The sequence below is a fragment of the Ruditapes philippinarum genome, unplaced genomic scaffold (genome assembly GCF_026571515.1).
Source record: "Ruditapes philippinarum isolate M1 unplaced genomic scaffold, ASM2657151v2 ctg2021_1_1_1_1, whole genome shotgun sequence".
Lineage (NCBI taxonomy): Eukaryota > Metazoa > Mollusca > Bivalvia > Venerida > Veneridae > Ruditapes > Ruditapes philippinarum.
In genome coordinates, this window is record NW_026854452.1 from 1 (window position 1) to 18412 (window position 18412).

Below are 18412 nucleotides of genomic sequence, written 5' to 3' on the forward strand. Positions count from 1 at the left end.
TTTTCCCCCCAAAAAATAGTAGCATATGTATCATAATAAATGAAAACCTACGGCTGAAAATAGCAACATCATTTCTAATAGACAAATTATCACGTGCAAATGTACGTACGTGGCTTTAGAAATAAACTGGCACACAACACTGGCTGGTACCTGGAAAATAAATGAAGAATTTGAAAGATACAACTCGTAAAAATGAACACACTTACTTTCCTATCAGGGAAAACCAGCCCTTCCACCTCCTCGGTACGACTTTCCCTCCAAACATGATGTTTACTCAAATGGTCACGTGATCTTAAATCTGTGAAGCGGGAAAAATTTCCGGTATGCCTAAAATACGAAAGTGACATTTTTGACGAAAGTGAGCGAAAGTGACAGTTAAAATATGGAATGTAGCGTTTTAATAGAATAGTTTTAAACTTGACAGATTAATGAATAGTTGTGATAAAAAGATTCTACTAAAATTATCTTTATTTTGTAAAGACGTTATGTTAAAATTTAGATAATTAATACTTCTCATTCTCCGTTCCAATTTGTTAATTCAGTACTTGTAATGAACAATATGATCTCCTTTTTTGATAATTTAGCTAGTAATGATTGTATTCTTTTATTATAATATTAGTGATTTTTTACTGTTATTTTTCTGATTGTTTTTTTGTTATAACCTGTTGCATATTATATGCCTTGGTTAAATAAATACTGAAACTGAATTTTCCAATAAATTGCAGTTTGTAGATGTATATTATAATATATAATAATTATTTTTGAAAATAAATATAATTATTTTCTGATAATATATGTCTACAATCTTCAATGTAAGTATCAATTTAAATTTAAATGCTATATTTAATATTTAATAAGTCACTTTCGTTTTTTTTTCGATGTGAGCGAGAGGAAGATCTCTGAACGTGTGTGTAGAATGAATGCAAAAAAATGGCGATTAATTAAATCATCATAATGATTATTTTTTAAAGTAAATATGATAAGTTTCTAATAATATAGTCTACAAACTGCTATTTTTTATTGTAAAATTCTATTTATTGGCTATATTTCATATTTTTAGAGTCACTTTCGCTCATTTTCGATCAAACCCGAAAATTTCGACACTTTAATTCAAAAACTCCGATACTCTGACCTTTTCATTATTGACAGGGGGAAAGGGCGATCGAATGTAAAGAGGTACGGTGATTTTTAACCGAAGCGAAAGGGTACGATACGTATGTATGACGGAGGAACGTGACAATTAACGTGGGTAAGAGGTTTGCTTCAAATATTTGTTACATGTACATTTTGTTCGAATTATAAAGTGCACGCGGAGAAGGCCATATAAATGTGTATGATGGTCAAAGTAATAGAAAGAGTTCTTTCTCTTTTCTAGCATAGGCAAAAATAATCAAAGGGCTGCAAGCTCTGTGGTATTTTCTGATCTTTGCAATCAAAATCGTTCTGTATATCTGTAAGTATTTTCCTGTTTATTTTTATATACTATAATTCATCTTGCAGAGGACCGAGATGCAGCGACTGCGTTAAAAATATTTACTATAACAGTTTGAGTTTGATACATACGGATCTTTGCATGACTAAAGTTGCACCATGAAATCATTTATGTTCATTTTTTATGACAACCACACTTTATCCTTGCATATTGTGACTACTACCTTAAAAAAGACACTTAAACAAAAAATAGTTAAACGAGCGCGTTACCCCTGCCCCAGGGGGAAGGTATACGAAGAGTCTGAATAAAATCAAATCATTCTAAATGTAGAATTTCCATTTATGGTTTGTAATCCTTTTTAATTTCGAGGTATTTTGTTCACGATAAACATGTTGTTTATAACTGATGTAAATAATTTAGCGAAAATCTTCTCGCCAAAACAGTCCGACATGTATATATTCTACTACTCGACAGTCAGACTGATTTATTTGTATAATACGCTGTAATCGACATCGCTAAAATAGCATTTTGTTTACGTGGACTAAATTATCGGGTGTAGAAAATGATTATCAATCGTCGAGTGCAATAAATTCGTCGTCAAAATAACACCCTTACTTAATATTTCAGAAAGTCTAAATACCAAATGTTCATCTAGGGGGCGTTTAATTCCGATCTAAATAATCCAAAGCTTTTACTGAAATAGCCGAGCAATTTTCATTGATTAAAATGATATTCATCCGCGTAATTTTTGATTGTGCATTTATCGACAATCCTATATATAAGCCAACGCTACTTTTGAACTTTGAATGCGTTGTAATTTGTTGGATACTTGTAACAAAAAAAATTTCACTCTTTTACATCGCTAGTTTTAAGCTGTTTTGAGAACTACTTGTTGTTAGGTTTGTCGTGCCTGAGATTACTATACGTCTACAACTGCAAATTCAATTTAAACTCTACATTTAATATTTTTACTTTCATTTCCTCTCGCTCAAAGTCGTCGGAATAAATCACTTTCGCCTTGTTCTCTGTGAGCGAAAAGAAGATCTCTTAACTTGTATACAGTATAGAAATTATGCAAATAATTTTATAGTAAATCATCATAATCATTATTTTGAAAATCAATCATTTATGAAAAATACGCCTACAAACTGCAAAATTATTATTAATTTCAATTAAAATACTATATTTAATATTTTACTAGTCACTTTCGTATTTTTCAGTTTGAGCGAAAGGAAGATCGCAGAACTTGAATATAAAAATCATGCAAATAAATGGGCTATAAATCATCATAATGATTATTTTTGACAATAAATATTATCAATTTCTGATAATATACGTGTACAGACTGCAATATAAGCATAAATTTGATATCTTATAAGTCACTTTCGTATTTTTCAATGTGAGCGAAAGGAAGATCTCAGAACTTGTGTATAGAAATTATGCAAATAAATGGCGATTAAATCAATATTATGTTTATTTTTGATAATAAATATAATAAGTTTCTAATATAATTCGTCTGCAAACTGCAATTTTATTGTAAAATTCTATTTAAACGCTTTAATTATTATTTTTAGTTACTTTCGCTCACTTTCGTCAAAAAAGTCACTGTCGTATTTTAGGCAAACCTCGTGTATGAAGTAAATAACGCATTTTTCATTGGATGTCACGTGTCTAAAAAAGCATTTCTTTTTCATTTTAAATTATTTCATCACGTTTTTTTTAAATAATTATTATAACATAATTATAAACTGATATTCGTTCAAGTTTAAAAAAATTAAATGAATGAGAGTTCTCGCGAGACTCATTCACGCGAGATAAGGCCAAAACAAAACGATCTTGTGGTTCCAGTAACATGACCGACCCTGTATTTCCGCACCTAACCTAGAACATTTTATTGCATGTGAACTTATTATTTTGTAAACAAATATGATAATTCGTGGTATGGAGATTTTTACAATCCAATTCAATTCAAATAGTTTATTTTCGTCTAATCACATGTACACAATATATCACAATCAAAATGAATAAAACTGGTAAAAGTACATATGCCATTCAATATAGAATTATTTTAGATGTGTAAGCAAAACTTACATCTATAGGTAAATATAATAAAAAGATCATATTTACATACTTATATGATTATATACAATACACCCTTTGTAATAAACGTATTGGGAATGCTGTGAAACTATCTTTTTTAAGCTTTCATATTTCTAATAATATGTGTCTAAAAGACTATATATAAAACAATTCACTAGTCTGATGTTACAACAATTCTAATGAAAATTATGAAAAATAAAATCTAAATGTATGAAATACACTTAAACCCCGAATAAAAACATTACTCCTACCCATTAAATAAATTACAGCTGTAATATTAACAACACTCTCTATTCGTCTGTTAAAGGTATCATTAGACGACCTTTTCATCTGTTATTAAAATTAAAACAGCAGCGAGTTAAAGATTAAATTTTATTGCCCCTGTATTACATAATATTACACAATGTGTATTATACACTTCCCTTTGTCCCGTGTCTGTTCTGACTTTTTTCAGAATGATAACTAACCTTGATTTCATATGTTATAAAATTTCTTTTATCTTTTTATGAACTATTTCAACAACAATTTAGTTGACTCCCATTTGAATAATAGATATAATTCCGCATTTTCTTTAAACAAATCTCAATGTGACCGCAAGGGGAAATTCTTAAACAATTTCCTTTTAAGCCTTTGTATCGCAATCTTGGTCACAAAGCTATAAAGGAATCTTTTCTATTTTTGTTAAAAGCTAATTTATATAATTTTATACATTTTTCCTTAAACTAACTCGGAATTGTCTATGAACTTCTTCTATATTTTTATATTATTCTATGCGCTTTTTGTCCTACGCAGATTGCGCATGCGCGGGAAAATACTACTTCTGATCGATTTTTCATAGCAACGGACCGCGTCGTAAAAAGGTCTATAAAAGGCCTGACAATGGAATCATAAAGTTTTGAAAAGGTAGAGAACTGAAAGCCACCAAAATTTTACATTTGGAAATAATGAGACGATTTGTTAAGACACAACTATTTGTTCTAAAATGAACTACATTTGACTAATCACCGTTAACACTCATTTTATTATTAATACACCAGACACTGAGAATGTCAAGCAATCTTTATAAATCCCTTGCAGTTTCAGCAATAAGCACAACATCGTCTGCATATAGTAAAATACTGATGATATGATCACTAAAATTAAAGGGATACTCAGGCAAATTATTGACAAAAAAATTAAAATGAGTTTATGTACTCAAATCACGCTGAAATGACATTTTTTAAAGTCCAAGCATGATATTCTGTATAAATTCTATATATTTTGGGTTTGAAGCGTAAATATATCTATATGTTTTGAACGAAATTTAAACACCGACAGAATCACCGAGTAGTTTTAAAACAAGTTATGTGACTTGAACAAACTTTGGGAGTTACAATAACAGACATTGTGGATATTGTATGATCAAAACAAGTGAAAGCCATTCATTTGACATGTTCTTGAACGTTTCCAGAGCTCACTGTGACAACTATTGTGAAAGTTTAACGCTCTAACCTGACCCACGCGGGTCATGTTAGGAAACCACCACGTTATTCGTTATAAGGAGAAAATTTTTGTTCCTGTGACTGCCTAGTGTATTCATTTTGAGAACATTAACATAATAATGAATGAAAAATTAAAAACAAATAGATTAAAATTTTGGCTGTATGTCCCTTTAACTCCTATACCTGATATTTTAACTTAGTCATTGATATAAAAATTAAATAAAATGGGCGACAAAGGACAGCCTTGTATAAGACCACATTTGACTTCAAACCCATGAGAAACAAACCCATTTAGTCTTATGTAACATTTAACATCTTTGTAAAGCGACATAACCACATGAAAAAGATTGCCTTGTAGTCCACATTTTTCTATTTTCGTCCACAACAAAGGTCTTGGGATAAATCATATGCTTTTCTAAAATCTATAAATGCTGTAAATTAATGTACTTAAAAAAAAAAAGTTTTCTTGTTTCTATAATATTGGTTTATGTTTGTACATATGGTCAATTAAACACGGTGAAAGTATTCGAATTAACAGACCGCAACTTTGCAAACAGCAAAAGAAACATGTGATATATTGAATTAAATGTATTTGCTACAAATAACTTTGTTCAAATATATTAGGTCATTTTAGAGCCGTCAAAATGAAATCTCACCGTCGTGTTGCTGTACTGCAACAATCAAATACCGAAGACGAATTCATGCTAGTATTCCTAACATGATGTTACATAACAGGGCAATGTAATTTCACTTTCCATCATTGAGGATTCTATTTTTACAGACATTTGACAAAAATAAATTCTTTCATATAAAAAACGCATGAATCCACCTTCAAAATGCGGTTAATAACTAGGGTACTATTTCTATTTGAAAGACCCAGTAATAACGCAATTACACGATGATGTGCAAACAACATACATGTTTACTAATTTGGTGCGATGATGAATTGTTCCGGGCATAGATTTGCACAGATTCGGCGTTAATTTTACATTCACACCCCAATGTGTGATCCGCATTACTTCCTTACACAGTATTACTATATACATATAGTTTGGTTTTCCATTTTAGAATGTTGATATTTTTAGATTTCCGTTAAACTCTTGACCTTTGGCCGGAAACAGTAGTTTCTCCCGGAAGTTTCTAATTTTAGAAACTGGCAACCCAGAAACAGTTTCATATGATATAATGTGTGGGATCTTGATTAATTAAAATTTTACTTTCAATATTCAGTGAAATCTCTCAGTAAGTGTTTGCCTGAAAAGCTCGTGTTTCGGACCAAGCCCAGAATTTCGCTTCTAGGCCTGAACATCACAATACAAATGTAGTTCAATTTCGCAACAAATGCAGTTAAATCAGGCAATTAAAGCAGCATGCCTTCAGATTCATGCTAATTTTCATGAAAAATTTGAAAATGTATTCAAAAGTAAAATTTTGTGAAATGAACAAAAAAGTAATTTACACAATGCAAACGGTACTTGCAACCCACGTTAATTACCGAAAAGAGGTCAAAATATACAAAAAAACTACCTCTAAATGCGTAAGTAACACAATAGAATTATTGTGATTGATACTGCAAAATCAGTCAATCGCACATAACATGTAAGTACAAATGTAATTAATTAAATGTTGAATCTTTTTACTTTTCTTAAGATCTTAACGCATATTTCTAAAGATTGAATTTCTTGAAATATCTTGGCTCATCCGGAGGCGTGCAGCTTTAAAGTGGATAGGTCTACAATTAATAGGCACATTTTCCATAATCAATTCCAAAGTGATACAGAATAATGAATGATAATATTTTGTTCAAGAACACTTAATTATCTGCAATATAAATATATAAGAAAAATCGTATCATGTATCTCAAACTTGTGGTTTGTTGTTATGTCCAAAACTAAATACTATCCGAGTATTTATTCATTGTATTTCAGACTTTTCAATGCAGACCAATTCACTTTAAACATGCATTTTTAACAGTTATAATTACAGGTCGTTTGTTTCACTGCATGATAATGGTTAATATAAATAATGTAATAAATCAAAGCGCTGCGAGCTCTGTTTTGCAATCTAAATCGTACTGTATATCTGTATGTATTTTTCTGTATAAGTTTATTTTGAAAATATTAAAATTCATAACTTGCCAGGCACCCGAGTTGCAAGCGACTGTTTGGTTAGATTTTTTTGCGCTATACCATGTGTCTTTTTAAGTTTAATAATATTCTTATTGAATAATATTTTGGTATCATGATAATTACACCAATGCTAACACATATAATCTTCAGAGGCATACGAATAAAATGTACAATAGCAGAAAGGGTCAAGGGACCAAAGTTATACCAAACATTATGCTAACGTTCCTCTAAACACGTTCTATACTAATAACTGTTTAAGTGTTGATGCACTACAGAATGTATTGCATGACCAGAGTGCTGATCCTTCAGAGCATATGTTTGTCTTATTTATAAAATGATTCTATAAATAATAAATATAATATTTATAAATAAACTACATGTATCTCTATATGGCATGTTAAATCACAACAACAAAATTACTTATAGTACAATAAATAATTCTGTAACCAGATACGCATCGAATATTTAGGTCGACTAAAACATGGAATTTCCATCATGTTACTATGTATAGAATTTTTTCATCATAAATATTGTAAGAAGTAGTCCCTCATATTTTCAGTTTAAACTTAAATAGATCCACCGTAATGTACTTTGTATTTTGATTATATAATATAATTATAATAGATTATATAATAAGATATATGTACAGGGGTCAGGTAAATCTCTATGTATGTGCAATGTAAAAAGTACAAAAACGTTCCAAATTCCAGCTATAGCTATGGGTTGTAATTTGCTAATTCATTATTTTTTTAATTTTATTTATTTATTTATTTGTTATAGTACAAGCACAGTTAGTAGCTTTACTGGTGCAGGAAGACCTTACGTGCCCCTCTGTGTATATGATTTCACGCATTAGCGAGCTTGCTAGAGAGATTCCTCACATGAAAGCGGTACAAGGACATGTGGTATGAATCACGGAATTAGGAGCTGATATAAGAGTCGTATAAATAAAAATTAAAAGAAGTAAATGATATAGATATTTTTATATAATGACATTGATTGAAAATCATCCAAAATGGGGATATGATTATCGCTAAAAAGATGATTTAGTTTTCTTTTCAACTGATTTTTCTGTGGCTTTGCAACACAGATATAAATATATGCAGAAGCTCAAATATATCCTTATTGTTGGTGAAATAAGTGAATAACTCACGCGTTTAAAATAACAAGCCCCTTATGTCCTAAGCCCCTTATGCCCTAAGCCCTTATGTCCTAAGCCCCTTTTGCATAAGCCCCTTATGTCCTAAGGCCCTTATGCCATAAGCCCCTATGCCTAAGCCCCTTATGTCCGCTAAGCCCTTATGCCCAAAGCCCCTTGTGTCCTAAGCCCCTTTTATGCCCTAAGCCCCTTATGTCCTAAGCCCCTTATGTCCTAAGCCCCTTATGTCCTAAGCCCCTTATGCCCTAAGCCCCTTATGTCCTAAGCCCCTTATGTCCTAAGCCCCTTATGTCCTAAGCCCCTTATGTCCTAAGCCTCTTATGTCCTAAATGCTTTAATTATAATTTCTCAAAAGCCTTTTAGGTAGATGTCCTAAATATTGTCAGAGTATTTATTCAATGTATTACAGACTTTCCATTGAAGGCCAATACTTGCAAGACTTTATTTTTTATAACAGTCAAATGCCGCTTAAATTATTTGTTTCACTGTCTTACAACTAAATTTAAATTGCTAGGGGTATATACATGTATATAAATGATGATAAATGATGTATACCCGTATAAAAACAACGGACACGATATTTTATTCAATAATTTATTAGATCTAAATAAAAATACGATAAAATTTCTTTGCTACGCAAGTTACTATTGTACGCAAACAAATTAAAAAATTATTGCATTCAAAGACTGCAGAGATTTTTATTGTATGGCACAATATTCTGCTTTTAGAAAACAATAATTAATTCATCAAATTAGTCATTACTCTGTAAAAAAATGAGTATTTGAAAATACCATGGCTGCATTTTGATTGGTAATGAAAATATAATGTATAAATACAAGAAAATATAATACATGTGAACATAAACGGTGAAAAAGCTGCCGTGATCGATATGTGACAAAAATACAAATAAATAAATGATTCTATAATAAATATAATATTAACAATTAATTTAACCAAATCACTAGTATAATTAATAATAATTTATTATGTAACTAATAAATACATGCAATGGGCGTCGAAAGTTATATTTAGGCCGATTAAAAATAAATGGTTTTTCCATCATGTTACTATTTTTAGAATTCTTTTCAGTATCCCTCATACTGTAATTTAAATTACATTGTATTTTGCTAACAATAAAGAATCCTTTAAATATAAAACAGTACGGTCACGCTGAATTTAAATTGTTTTAAAATAATCAATCCTTCATATATTAATTTACCAAATTCCAGCTACGAGTTGTAATTGACTATTTCATCAGCTGGGGTTGCTTTTTTCTCTGTTGTGCGACTTTCTAGCTTCGTTTGTTAAGGATGACCTAATGTTTCCTTCTGTGCATTATATCAGGCACAACAAGGCATTACATGCTGAATAGGTTCCTCACATGAAAGAATCCAAAGTCCCTGTCGGAATTTGAACCTACAGTGGTGAGAGGCAAGTGGTATGAAGTCAACAACCTTGACCACTCGGCCATGAAACTTGTATATATTATCTAGAGACGTATAAATAAGGTAGCTAATAGCATTGATAGTTTTTGATATATATATCAATTGAAAATCATCCACAATGGGAGATATTAATATAGATAAAAAGATGATTTTTTCACGCAATTATAAAATATGATTGTTCTGTGGAATTGCAACACAGATAAAAATATATTCAAAAGCTCAAACATCTTCTTATATTGTTCTTGAAAAAATTAAAGTCAATAACCCCCGGGTTTAAAACAGCAATGTCATATTATGAAGCCCATTATGCCCTAGAAATCCTTTAATTTTAATTTTTCAAAAGCTTTTTATTTTGATGCCCTTTTATTCCAAACGCAATGGTCAACTACCTGAACCAACATTCGTTTATTTTGCTACTTTGGCAATTAGTGTCAGTTAAAACTGATTGTGTAAGGAAAATATAATGTATACAAGAAAATATAATACATATGTACAAGAAAATATAATACATGTCAACATAAACGGTGAAAAAGCTGCCGTAAAAATACAAATAAATAAATAATTCTATAAATAAATATAATATTATAATAAAATGGAATTCCCATCGTGTTACTATGTATAGAATTCTTTTAATAATTATTGACATATTTGTCATAAATATTGTATGAAATAGTCCAACATATTTTCAATTTTAACCGTTATGTAAATTGAATTTTGTTTATACTGAAAAGTCCTAAAATATATACATGCAAATAAATATAAATAAACTTGTAAACAATACACAACACTAAGTAAAACGGTTTCCAAAATAATCGATTATATAGAGATATGTACCTGTACATCAGCTGGTAAATCTCTATTTATGTTCAATGTATTAAAAAGTACATTTCTAGGTACAAAAACTTTCATATAATAACCCACCAAATTCCAGCTATGAGTTGTGATTGACTATTTCATCACCCAAAGATTTGTATGTTGTTTTTCTTTTTTTCTTTTTCTTTTTTTTTGGGGGGGGGGGAGAGGGGGAGTTTTATAGCACCAACACAGTTGTAGCTTTACTTGTGGAGAAAGACCTTACGTGACTCTGTGTATATTATTTCACGTATGAGCGGGCATAAGCTTGTAAACTTGCTGGATAGATTCCACACATGAAAGAATCCAAAGTCCTAGTGGTGCAAGGACAAGTGATCTTAGACTTGACCACAGAATTAGGAGCTATCGCAAGAGTCGTATAAATAAAAATAAAATGTCGATAGCATTGGAAGTTTTTGATATATTGATTGAAAATGTTTCACAATGGGCGATATGAATTCGGCTAACAAGATGATAAAGCTTTTTTCACATGATTGTTCTGTGGCTTTGCAACACAGATAAAAATGTCCAGAAGATCAAATATCTTCTTATTGTTGCTGATATAAGTGAATAACACACGTGTTTAAAATAGCAAGCCACTTATGCCCTAAATGCTTTATTTCTAATTTCTCAAAAGCTTTTAAGTTAGATGACCGAAATACTTTTAAAGTATTTATTCAATGTTTTGCAGACTTTCCATTATAGACCAGTTCACTTTACACCTGCAAGACAATTAAATGCCGGAAAAGGGAAAAGACTTCAATAAGCATTATGTTGCTTCCAGTCTAATCCTTTTATTGTATTGATTATAAATATCATGTATGTAAATATGCTTATGAGACGAAGAAAATAAGTTTAAACCAATTAAATGCCGGTTAATTTGTTTCACAGTCTAACAACTAAATTTAAATTGTAAAGGGGTATATATAAATGATGTATATAAGAACAACTGACACGAAATTTTATTCAATAATTTATTAAATAAAACTACTATAAAACTTCTTTGCTACGCAAATTACAACTGTCCAAAAACGAACAAATTAAAAAAAAATAATGCATTCAAAGACTGAAGAGATTTTAATTGTATGACACAATATTTCGCTTTCAGAAAACAATAATCACTTCATCAAATTAGTCATTACTCTGTAAAAAATGAGTATTTCTCAATTTTGATTGGTTGATAAAATAAAATGAATACAAGATGTGAACAAGCTGCCTTCCTTGATATGTGACTAAACTTCAAATAAATAATCCTATAAATAAATATAATATCACAACGTATAATTATGTAACCAGATGCACGCAATGCGCGTCGAGTTATATTTAGGCCGACTAAAAATAAATGGTTTTTCCATCATGTTACTATTTATAGAATTCTTTTCAGTATCCCTCATACCATTCAATGTACATTGTATTTTGCTTACAATGAAGAATCCTTTTAAATATAAAATAATACAGCCACGCTGAATCTAATTTGTTTTATAATAATCAATCTTTCATATTCTTCCATGTATATATATTAATACACCAAATTCCAGTTACGACTATTTCATTAGCGTTTTTTCTTTGTTGTGCGACTTTCCAGCTTTACCTAATGTTCCCCTTTGTGTATTATTTCAGGCACGAGCAGTTTTTGAAAAATATCAATTGAAAATCATCCACAATGGGGGATATAAATATAGCTAAAAAGATTATTTTTTGTTCACACAGTTATAAAATATTATTGTTCTGTGGAATTGCAATACAGATGAAAATATTCAAAAGCTCAGATATCTTATTATTGTTCTTGAAAAAAATAAATTGAATAACCCCCGGGTTTAAAACAGCAATGTCATATTATGAAGCCCATTATGCCCTAGAAATGCTTTAGTTTTAATTTTTCAAAAGCTTTTTATTTTGATGCCCTTTTATTCCAAACTCAATGGTCAACTACCTGAACCAGCATTCGTTTATGTTGCTATTTTGGCAATTGGTCATTTAAAACTGATTGTGTTAAGAAAATATAATGTACTAGTAAACAAGAAAATATTATACATATGTACACGAAAATAATAATCCATATGAACATAAACGGTGAAAAAGCTGCCATGATCGATATATGACAAAAATACAATCATATAGAATAAATCATTCTATAAATAATAATAATAATAATAACAATTAAATAAACATCATAAATCACAACAAAAAAAACTTATAGTATAATTGAATTGTTTTTCATGGTTCCAAGTCAAAATACTACTTTGTTTACATTTTGCTACTTTTATGACAAATATCTTTTTTACATTCACACAAATATTTTCTTTTATATATACCACTTCTTTCTTTAGATAATATACATCTAACATGCCCTCAAACCATAATTTCATTATAAAACTCATATTTGCCCTTACTAAAGAAAAAAATGTACTCGTTTCTAAGGCATACTATCCCTTTACATGTTTTTCAATTTTACTTGTTTGTTTGTTTGTTTGTTTCATTTTACGCCTTTCCCAACAGTATTTCAGTCATATATAGGCGGTTAGTTTCCTAACCATCGTTCCTGGAGTGTTACACCAGTACTAGACTACCTTCCTCCGCGCTAAACTACCAAAGCATCTCCCGGGGATCGAACCCACGCAGAGAGGTAACTGGATTAGAAGTCAATTTTACTAAGACTGTTCAGATGTAAGTGAAATGATCGTAAATTTGTGGAAACAACATAGTTTCACAGATTTTGAAATTCATATAAGCATATAAGCTTTACACCCTCTAATGCTTTATACCCTTTTATATAATAATAATATATAATTATATGTGCTGCATGTATGGAAGAGTATTGCAAATTCAATTAATTAATTATTGTTGAATAAATATGGTCTGTTCTGTTCTAATGACAGACTACAAGACTTCTACTTCCGTATAAGGCGGGTCTCGACTTTACAACATTGACCACGTAGTCTTGAATTTCATGTTTTTCCGTGACGACTTTCCTTATGTTTTCCTCTACTTTTGCCCGATCGTTTTCTGTTTTAACTTCAATATGAACATTAAGTCTGCTGTAAATAGTGCCGCATCCATAGACACCGTCCACTCTGAAATGTATACAAACAGCCTTAATTGTTTTTGTCTTTGCATTGATTAAGATAGAAAATAATATTCAACTTCAAATACAAAACCTTACTTCTATTGCACAACAAAGCAAAGTCCACTTGAACAATTGTGAATACATATCATTTGTTTCAGTTCTATTTTGATTTTCATTAAGACAGGAAATACGTTACTGACTAATCGTATCTAATCTAATTTAATCTCTAATCTTATTTGTTAAACTTTGAACCAATTAAAAACAAACATAGAAACGGATCACAAATTAAATTGAAATCAAAATTGTTTCTAAATCAGTTAAATGTACATACATGGTTATTTCCATTATTATTTTTTAACAAAAATGTCTCTTTTAACCATTAATCAATTTATCATTTTTAAAACTTATGCGTTTTTATATCGGTTCTATGTTAGTGATACATTAAGTATAGTTTTGCACAATTGAGACAGAACAGCGTTAAGTCATCATTTAGTGTCACGATATCTGACATTAAATATTCAAGATAATTGTATTACAATCATTAAAAATGTTCTTGTTATATCAAATATTTACCTAAGCAGATCTTGCGTCACACGTGGAGGTAGTCTTGTCTGCTCAATCTCACTCTTCATTTTCACCCCCTTCTTTGTTATGCTTTGACCTAAAAGACCCTCTATTTCATAGATAAGCTTGTCTAGGGTAGTGACGTTTTCGACTTTGGCATTGGAGTCTCGTCTATCCCTTACCGCTTTCAGTAATTTAATTATTCGTTCAATGATGTCAGCAAGGTAGGTCTCTAGTTGTAATGAAACAGCGCTCTTTAAAGCTTCACTATCCAACTTGTCTATGTTTTCAAAGGAGATCGGACCAGGTTGAATTGTGCATGGGACATTTCCATCGTCATGTTCTTTCCTGGTTTTCCTTGTTACTCTATGGCATTCCTCTGAATCTTCCACGTCCATCGGTTCTTGATTGATGGGCATATGATGTCTGGATGGTGAAACATCGCACATACGAGTGCTTACTGATGACGTAACAGGTGACGATGATGTACAGGATGATGGTAAAGTTGCAAGATATTTTTTAGCGGGAACATAGAGTAATTTATCCGTTGACGAAGAACTTTCGTCTGTTTTCTGCTTTTTAGATTTAGACTTTTGTCTGATATTGTGTTTTGGTGAGGGCGATGAAGATTCTGGCGTATCCGAGTCGGAATGGGAACTTTGTGATAAACTTCTTTGCCTTGTTTTACTACGATAATTACTTGGCGAAATTCTTCTACGTCTTGGGGATATTGATCTTGACCTTGGTGGCGACTTTGTACTTTCTTTCGATTCCCTCCAATCCGAGAAAGAATAAAATTTTGACGATGCGGATTGATCTGATTTTAATACTTGCTCACCTTGTAACTTTCTTGATTTGCGAGCATTTGGGGTAGGTGTTGTAGGATCGCCTCTGTTAGCAAAATTTAGTTTCACGACGACTTTCTGGTCTGATGGCAGTTTAATTCCTTCTAAGAGACTGTTCAGTTCTGGACGGATATTCGCATCTTCGACAAATACAGCCAGAACAATGTGATCTGAATAAATGGCATTTGCCATATGTCTAGCTGTCTCTTCAAGATCCTAAAATAATAAATAAAGAAAGTCAGTTTATCGTGAATTAATTTAACATTTTTAATATTTTTTATGAAAGGTTTAATTTGTTTTTTTACACTCTTAGCGTATTAACATTAAGTATTGCATTACTGGTATTCTTAAACAGCTATATTTGAATACAATAATGTTCTTCCCTGTCATAGACAAATTTTGCTAAAATTCTTTGCTATAGATGTTATAGATAGTAATAGTATAGTAAATATAGTACCTTTTCAGTTGTCACTATTAGGGATGCGATACTTTTCGAAAGTTCACCATGTTTTTGCTGTGCTCCCTTTTGAAGATACTCTGGTTTTATAGCAATGGATTGTTCTGTTATTGCATTCAGTAGAGCATTATCTATAGATCTACATTCAACTGATATGCCCTGGTTTATCAGTTCATTAATGGTATCTCTTTCTGTGTCATCACTACGCATTTTCTTCAAGCCTCGACCCGGGAAAGTAAATTCAAAATCTGAATAAGAAGGATATTTAGGATAATTTTTTTTTGCAGTTACAATAATAAAAAAAATTAAGGAGAAGAAAATCGTAAATAAATAAAAACAAAAAACTTCCAGGCCACAAAACACTCTTTCGAATAACTTTATTAGTTATTATGTTTTATGAACTTTCGTGTTAGGCCCTTAATGGCTCTTTTTTGTATTTCTTTTACGCACGAAAAGAAGGAAAATTTATTTAAAAATCAAAGTGATTTTCTTAAACGTGTATGATTAAAACTCAACACCGTACATTTTGAGTTATCTTCCTCTGAAGTTAATGTGTTTTCTCCTTGTTAAGATCACTTTCAAGGGTAGATAACTCAAAATTGTGACAAGCAACTCCTCGTTTGGTTTTGAATTTGCGTTTGTAAGTTTATTCCATGTCATAGACAAATTTTGATGAAATTCTTTTTTGACGAATTTTATTCTATAGTTGCTTGTACGAAAAGATATCAATTTACTCAATGAAACAAAGCAAATAGCATTTTGGATAGAATTGTTTTAAACTTAGCATAATAACTGAACATGACAAGAACAAATTAAAGACATGTATATACAATGTAATATGGCACATTATTTCTATAATCTCTCAACTTTTCCAACAAAATAACAATGTATGATTTAAACTGATAGATTTTAATTGATGTAAAATGGATAATCAAAACCGGAGCAAATCCACACTCTGTCGAAGATGTAAATACAATTAACTCATTGGCAGTTAAAACTGTTTGAAACATGGGTAATCGTTTGTCCTTTGAACATATATAACAGTTTGAATTTATAGTAAGTGATACATCGTGTACCAAAATTAAATTATTTGAAATAAAGCCTCAGTATGCTACTAGAAAGTGGCTTAAAGTTGAAAAAAAAACACCATCACTCTCAGATAACTCAAAAAGAAATACGGTGACCCCCCCCCCCCTTTTTTTCTCATCAATTGTTTCAGTCTTGATTCCCTTATATTCGGGAAAGTTTAGGGAAAATCCCCGCGCTAGTCTGTGCTTTTGTAAAATATACTAGAATTTCCGATTAATTAATTACCGTCTAAGAAAATGTGTCTTAAAATCTATTAGACTCCTGTGAAAGAACAAAAATACCGGTTTGAAATAAATAAAAAAAATCATTTCCTCTATGGGCCTTTATTGCAGTATTTTTTTTCATAGACTCAATGGTTTGAGGGCATTTTAAAAATAAATAAATAAAATAAAATTTTAAAAAAAGTTGCATACCTAATACATTCTTCATTCTCGGATAAAATCGTATCAGTCGTGTTTTGAAATAGTTAATCCGAGGAAAACAGTGTTCATCAAATACTAAAAATTTAGATTCCATTTTCAACAAACCTTGATTCGTGCAATTCTTTATGCATTAAAATGCTCATTAAAAAGCTTTCTTTTATATAGGCACGCTGTGGGATAAAAATTGGATTTCCTGTTACGTTTCTAATTGGGTTTCTAATTTTATCTCAAAAGTTCACGGTTTCGTGGTTTTTTGCGTAGCGGAAATCCAAAATCTAGCTATAAATAAATAAAATCTAAAAATAGCCTATTGGAATTTCGGGAATTTCAGCTAACACGACAAATAACGCGACAAATAATTAAAAAAGGATGGATTAAAATTTGTGTATTAATTAACTGTAACATAACACGTGCATTGCTTATGAATGATCTATTTTTAAACGTTTTTTTTTCTCCAAAGACGTGAAGAATTATTAAAGCGCAATGATCAGTGCTATATATGAACACCTAGCTAAACGCCGGCTGTTTTCCCGTACCTTTTTTTTTGCCTATTTGCCTATAATTAAATGTCGAGTAATAGAGATAATAATATTAGTATGATTTTAGTAAATCTTTTTATCAGAATGAAACAAAATAATTATTTCCTCATTACGAAATGATTACATATCATCGTACAAATAATTCCGCTTAGAAATATTATAAATACACAAGTGTAACAGGACGGAAAAACGAACGCACAGTGATCACAATTAACGTCCTAGTTATTTACCAAGGTTCATTAATTAAAGATAAAATTGAAAATTCAAATAAGAAGAACATAGGCTTTTCAGAGTTAAACAGTTTTATTGCAAAATAGAGTTTAGATAAGTTGTTTCTATGCTAAAATATCAAAGTGATTTCTTAAAATACCAAGAAATGAAAATATATTTTTCAAAAAAAAAACAAAAAAAAAACATCATAAGGAAAATAGAGAGAAATAACCAAGTCAGGTGATAATAGGTATACGCTACCTTTGGTATCTGTAGACAAGGCCATAAAATCACCGAAACAACTGGCTTATATAGCCCCTTCTCTCTGCACTTGTCCGATTGGAAAGGTGCATATATATGTATTGACAGAAAATAAAGAAATTTTTGTAAACAAGCATTTACTCGTTGAGATACAATGTATAATGAGGAATAACATATTTGCCATTTGGTTACTAAACCCAAATATACTGTGTTCTGTCGAATGCTATCATATATACATATAGTTAGGCTACTGAATTTGTGTGGGAACATTGATTTTGAACAACAAACGTACATGTATATAGCTCTATACTGAATAGTTCTTACTTCACATGGCTAGGAAAAAATATGTCACAACATTTT

General features: G+C 30.6%; 1 protein-coding gene across 1 annotated transcript; it reads right to left on the reverse strand.

The window, feature by feature from the left end:
• Positions 1-11543: 11543 nt before the first annotated feature.
• On the reverse strand, positions 11544-17200 carry LOC132740166 (uncharacterized). The gene is made up of 4 exons (XM_060728018.1): positions 17034-17200; positions 15532-15779; positions 14239-15290; positions 11544-13672 (listed from the first exon to the last, which is right to left on the reverse strand). Exons 1-4 carry the CDS (start codon positions 17134-17136, stop codon positions 13468-13470), a joined length of 1608 nt encoding a protein of 535 aa, XP_060584001.1. The 5' UTR covers positions 17137-17200; the 3' UTR covers positions 11544-13467.
• Positions 17201-18412: the final 1212 nt, after the last annotated feature.

Bases quoted from the DNA above. Each gene is read 5' to 3' on its own strand.
- LOC132740166 (XM_060728018.1), bottom strand. From the start codon at position 17,136: ATGGAATCTAAATTTTTAGTATTTGATGAACACTGTTTTCCTCGGATT. The intron at 15,291-15,531 runs GTACTATATTTA...TTATTATTTTAG, and splicing joins TAATAGTGACAACTGAAAAG to GATCTTGAAGAGACAGCTAG. The intron at 13,673-14,238 runs GTAAATATTTGA...TATACATTTCAG, and splicing joins GTGACGCAAGATCTGCTTAG to AGTGGACGGTGTCTATGGAT.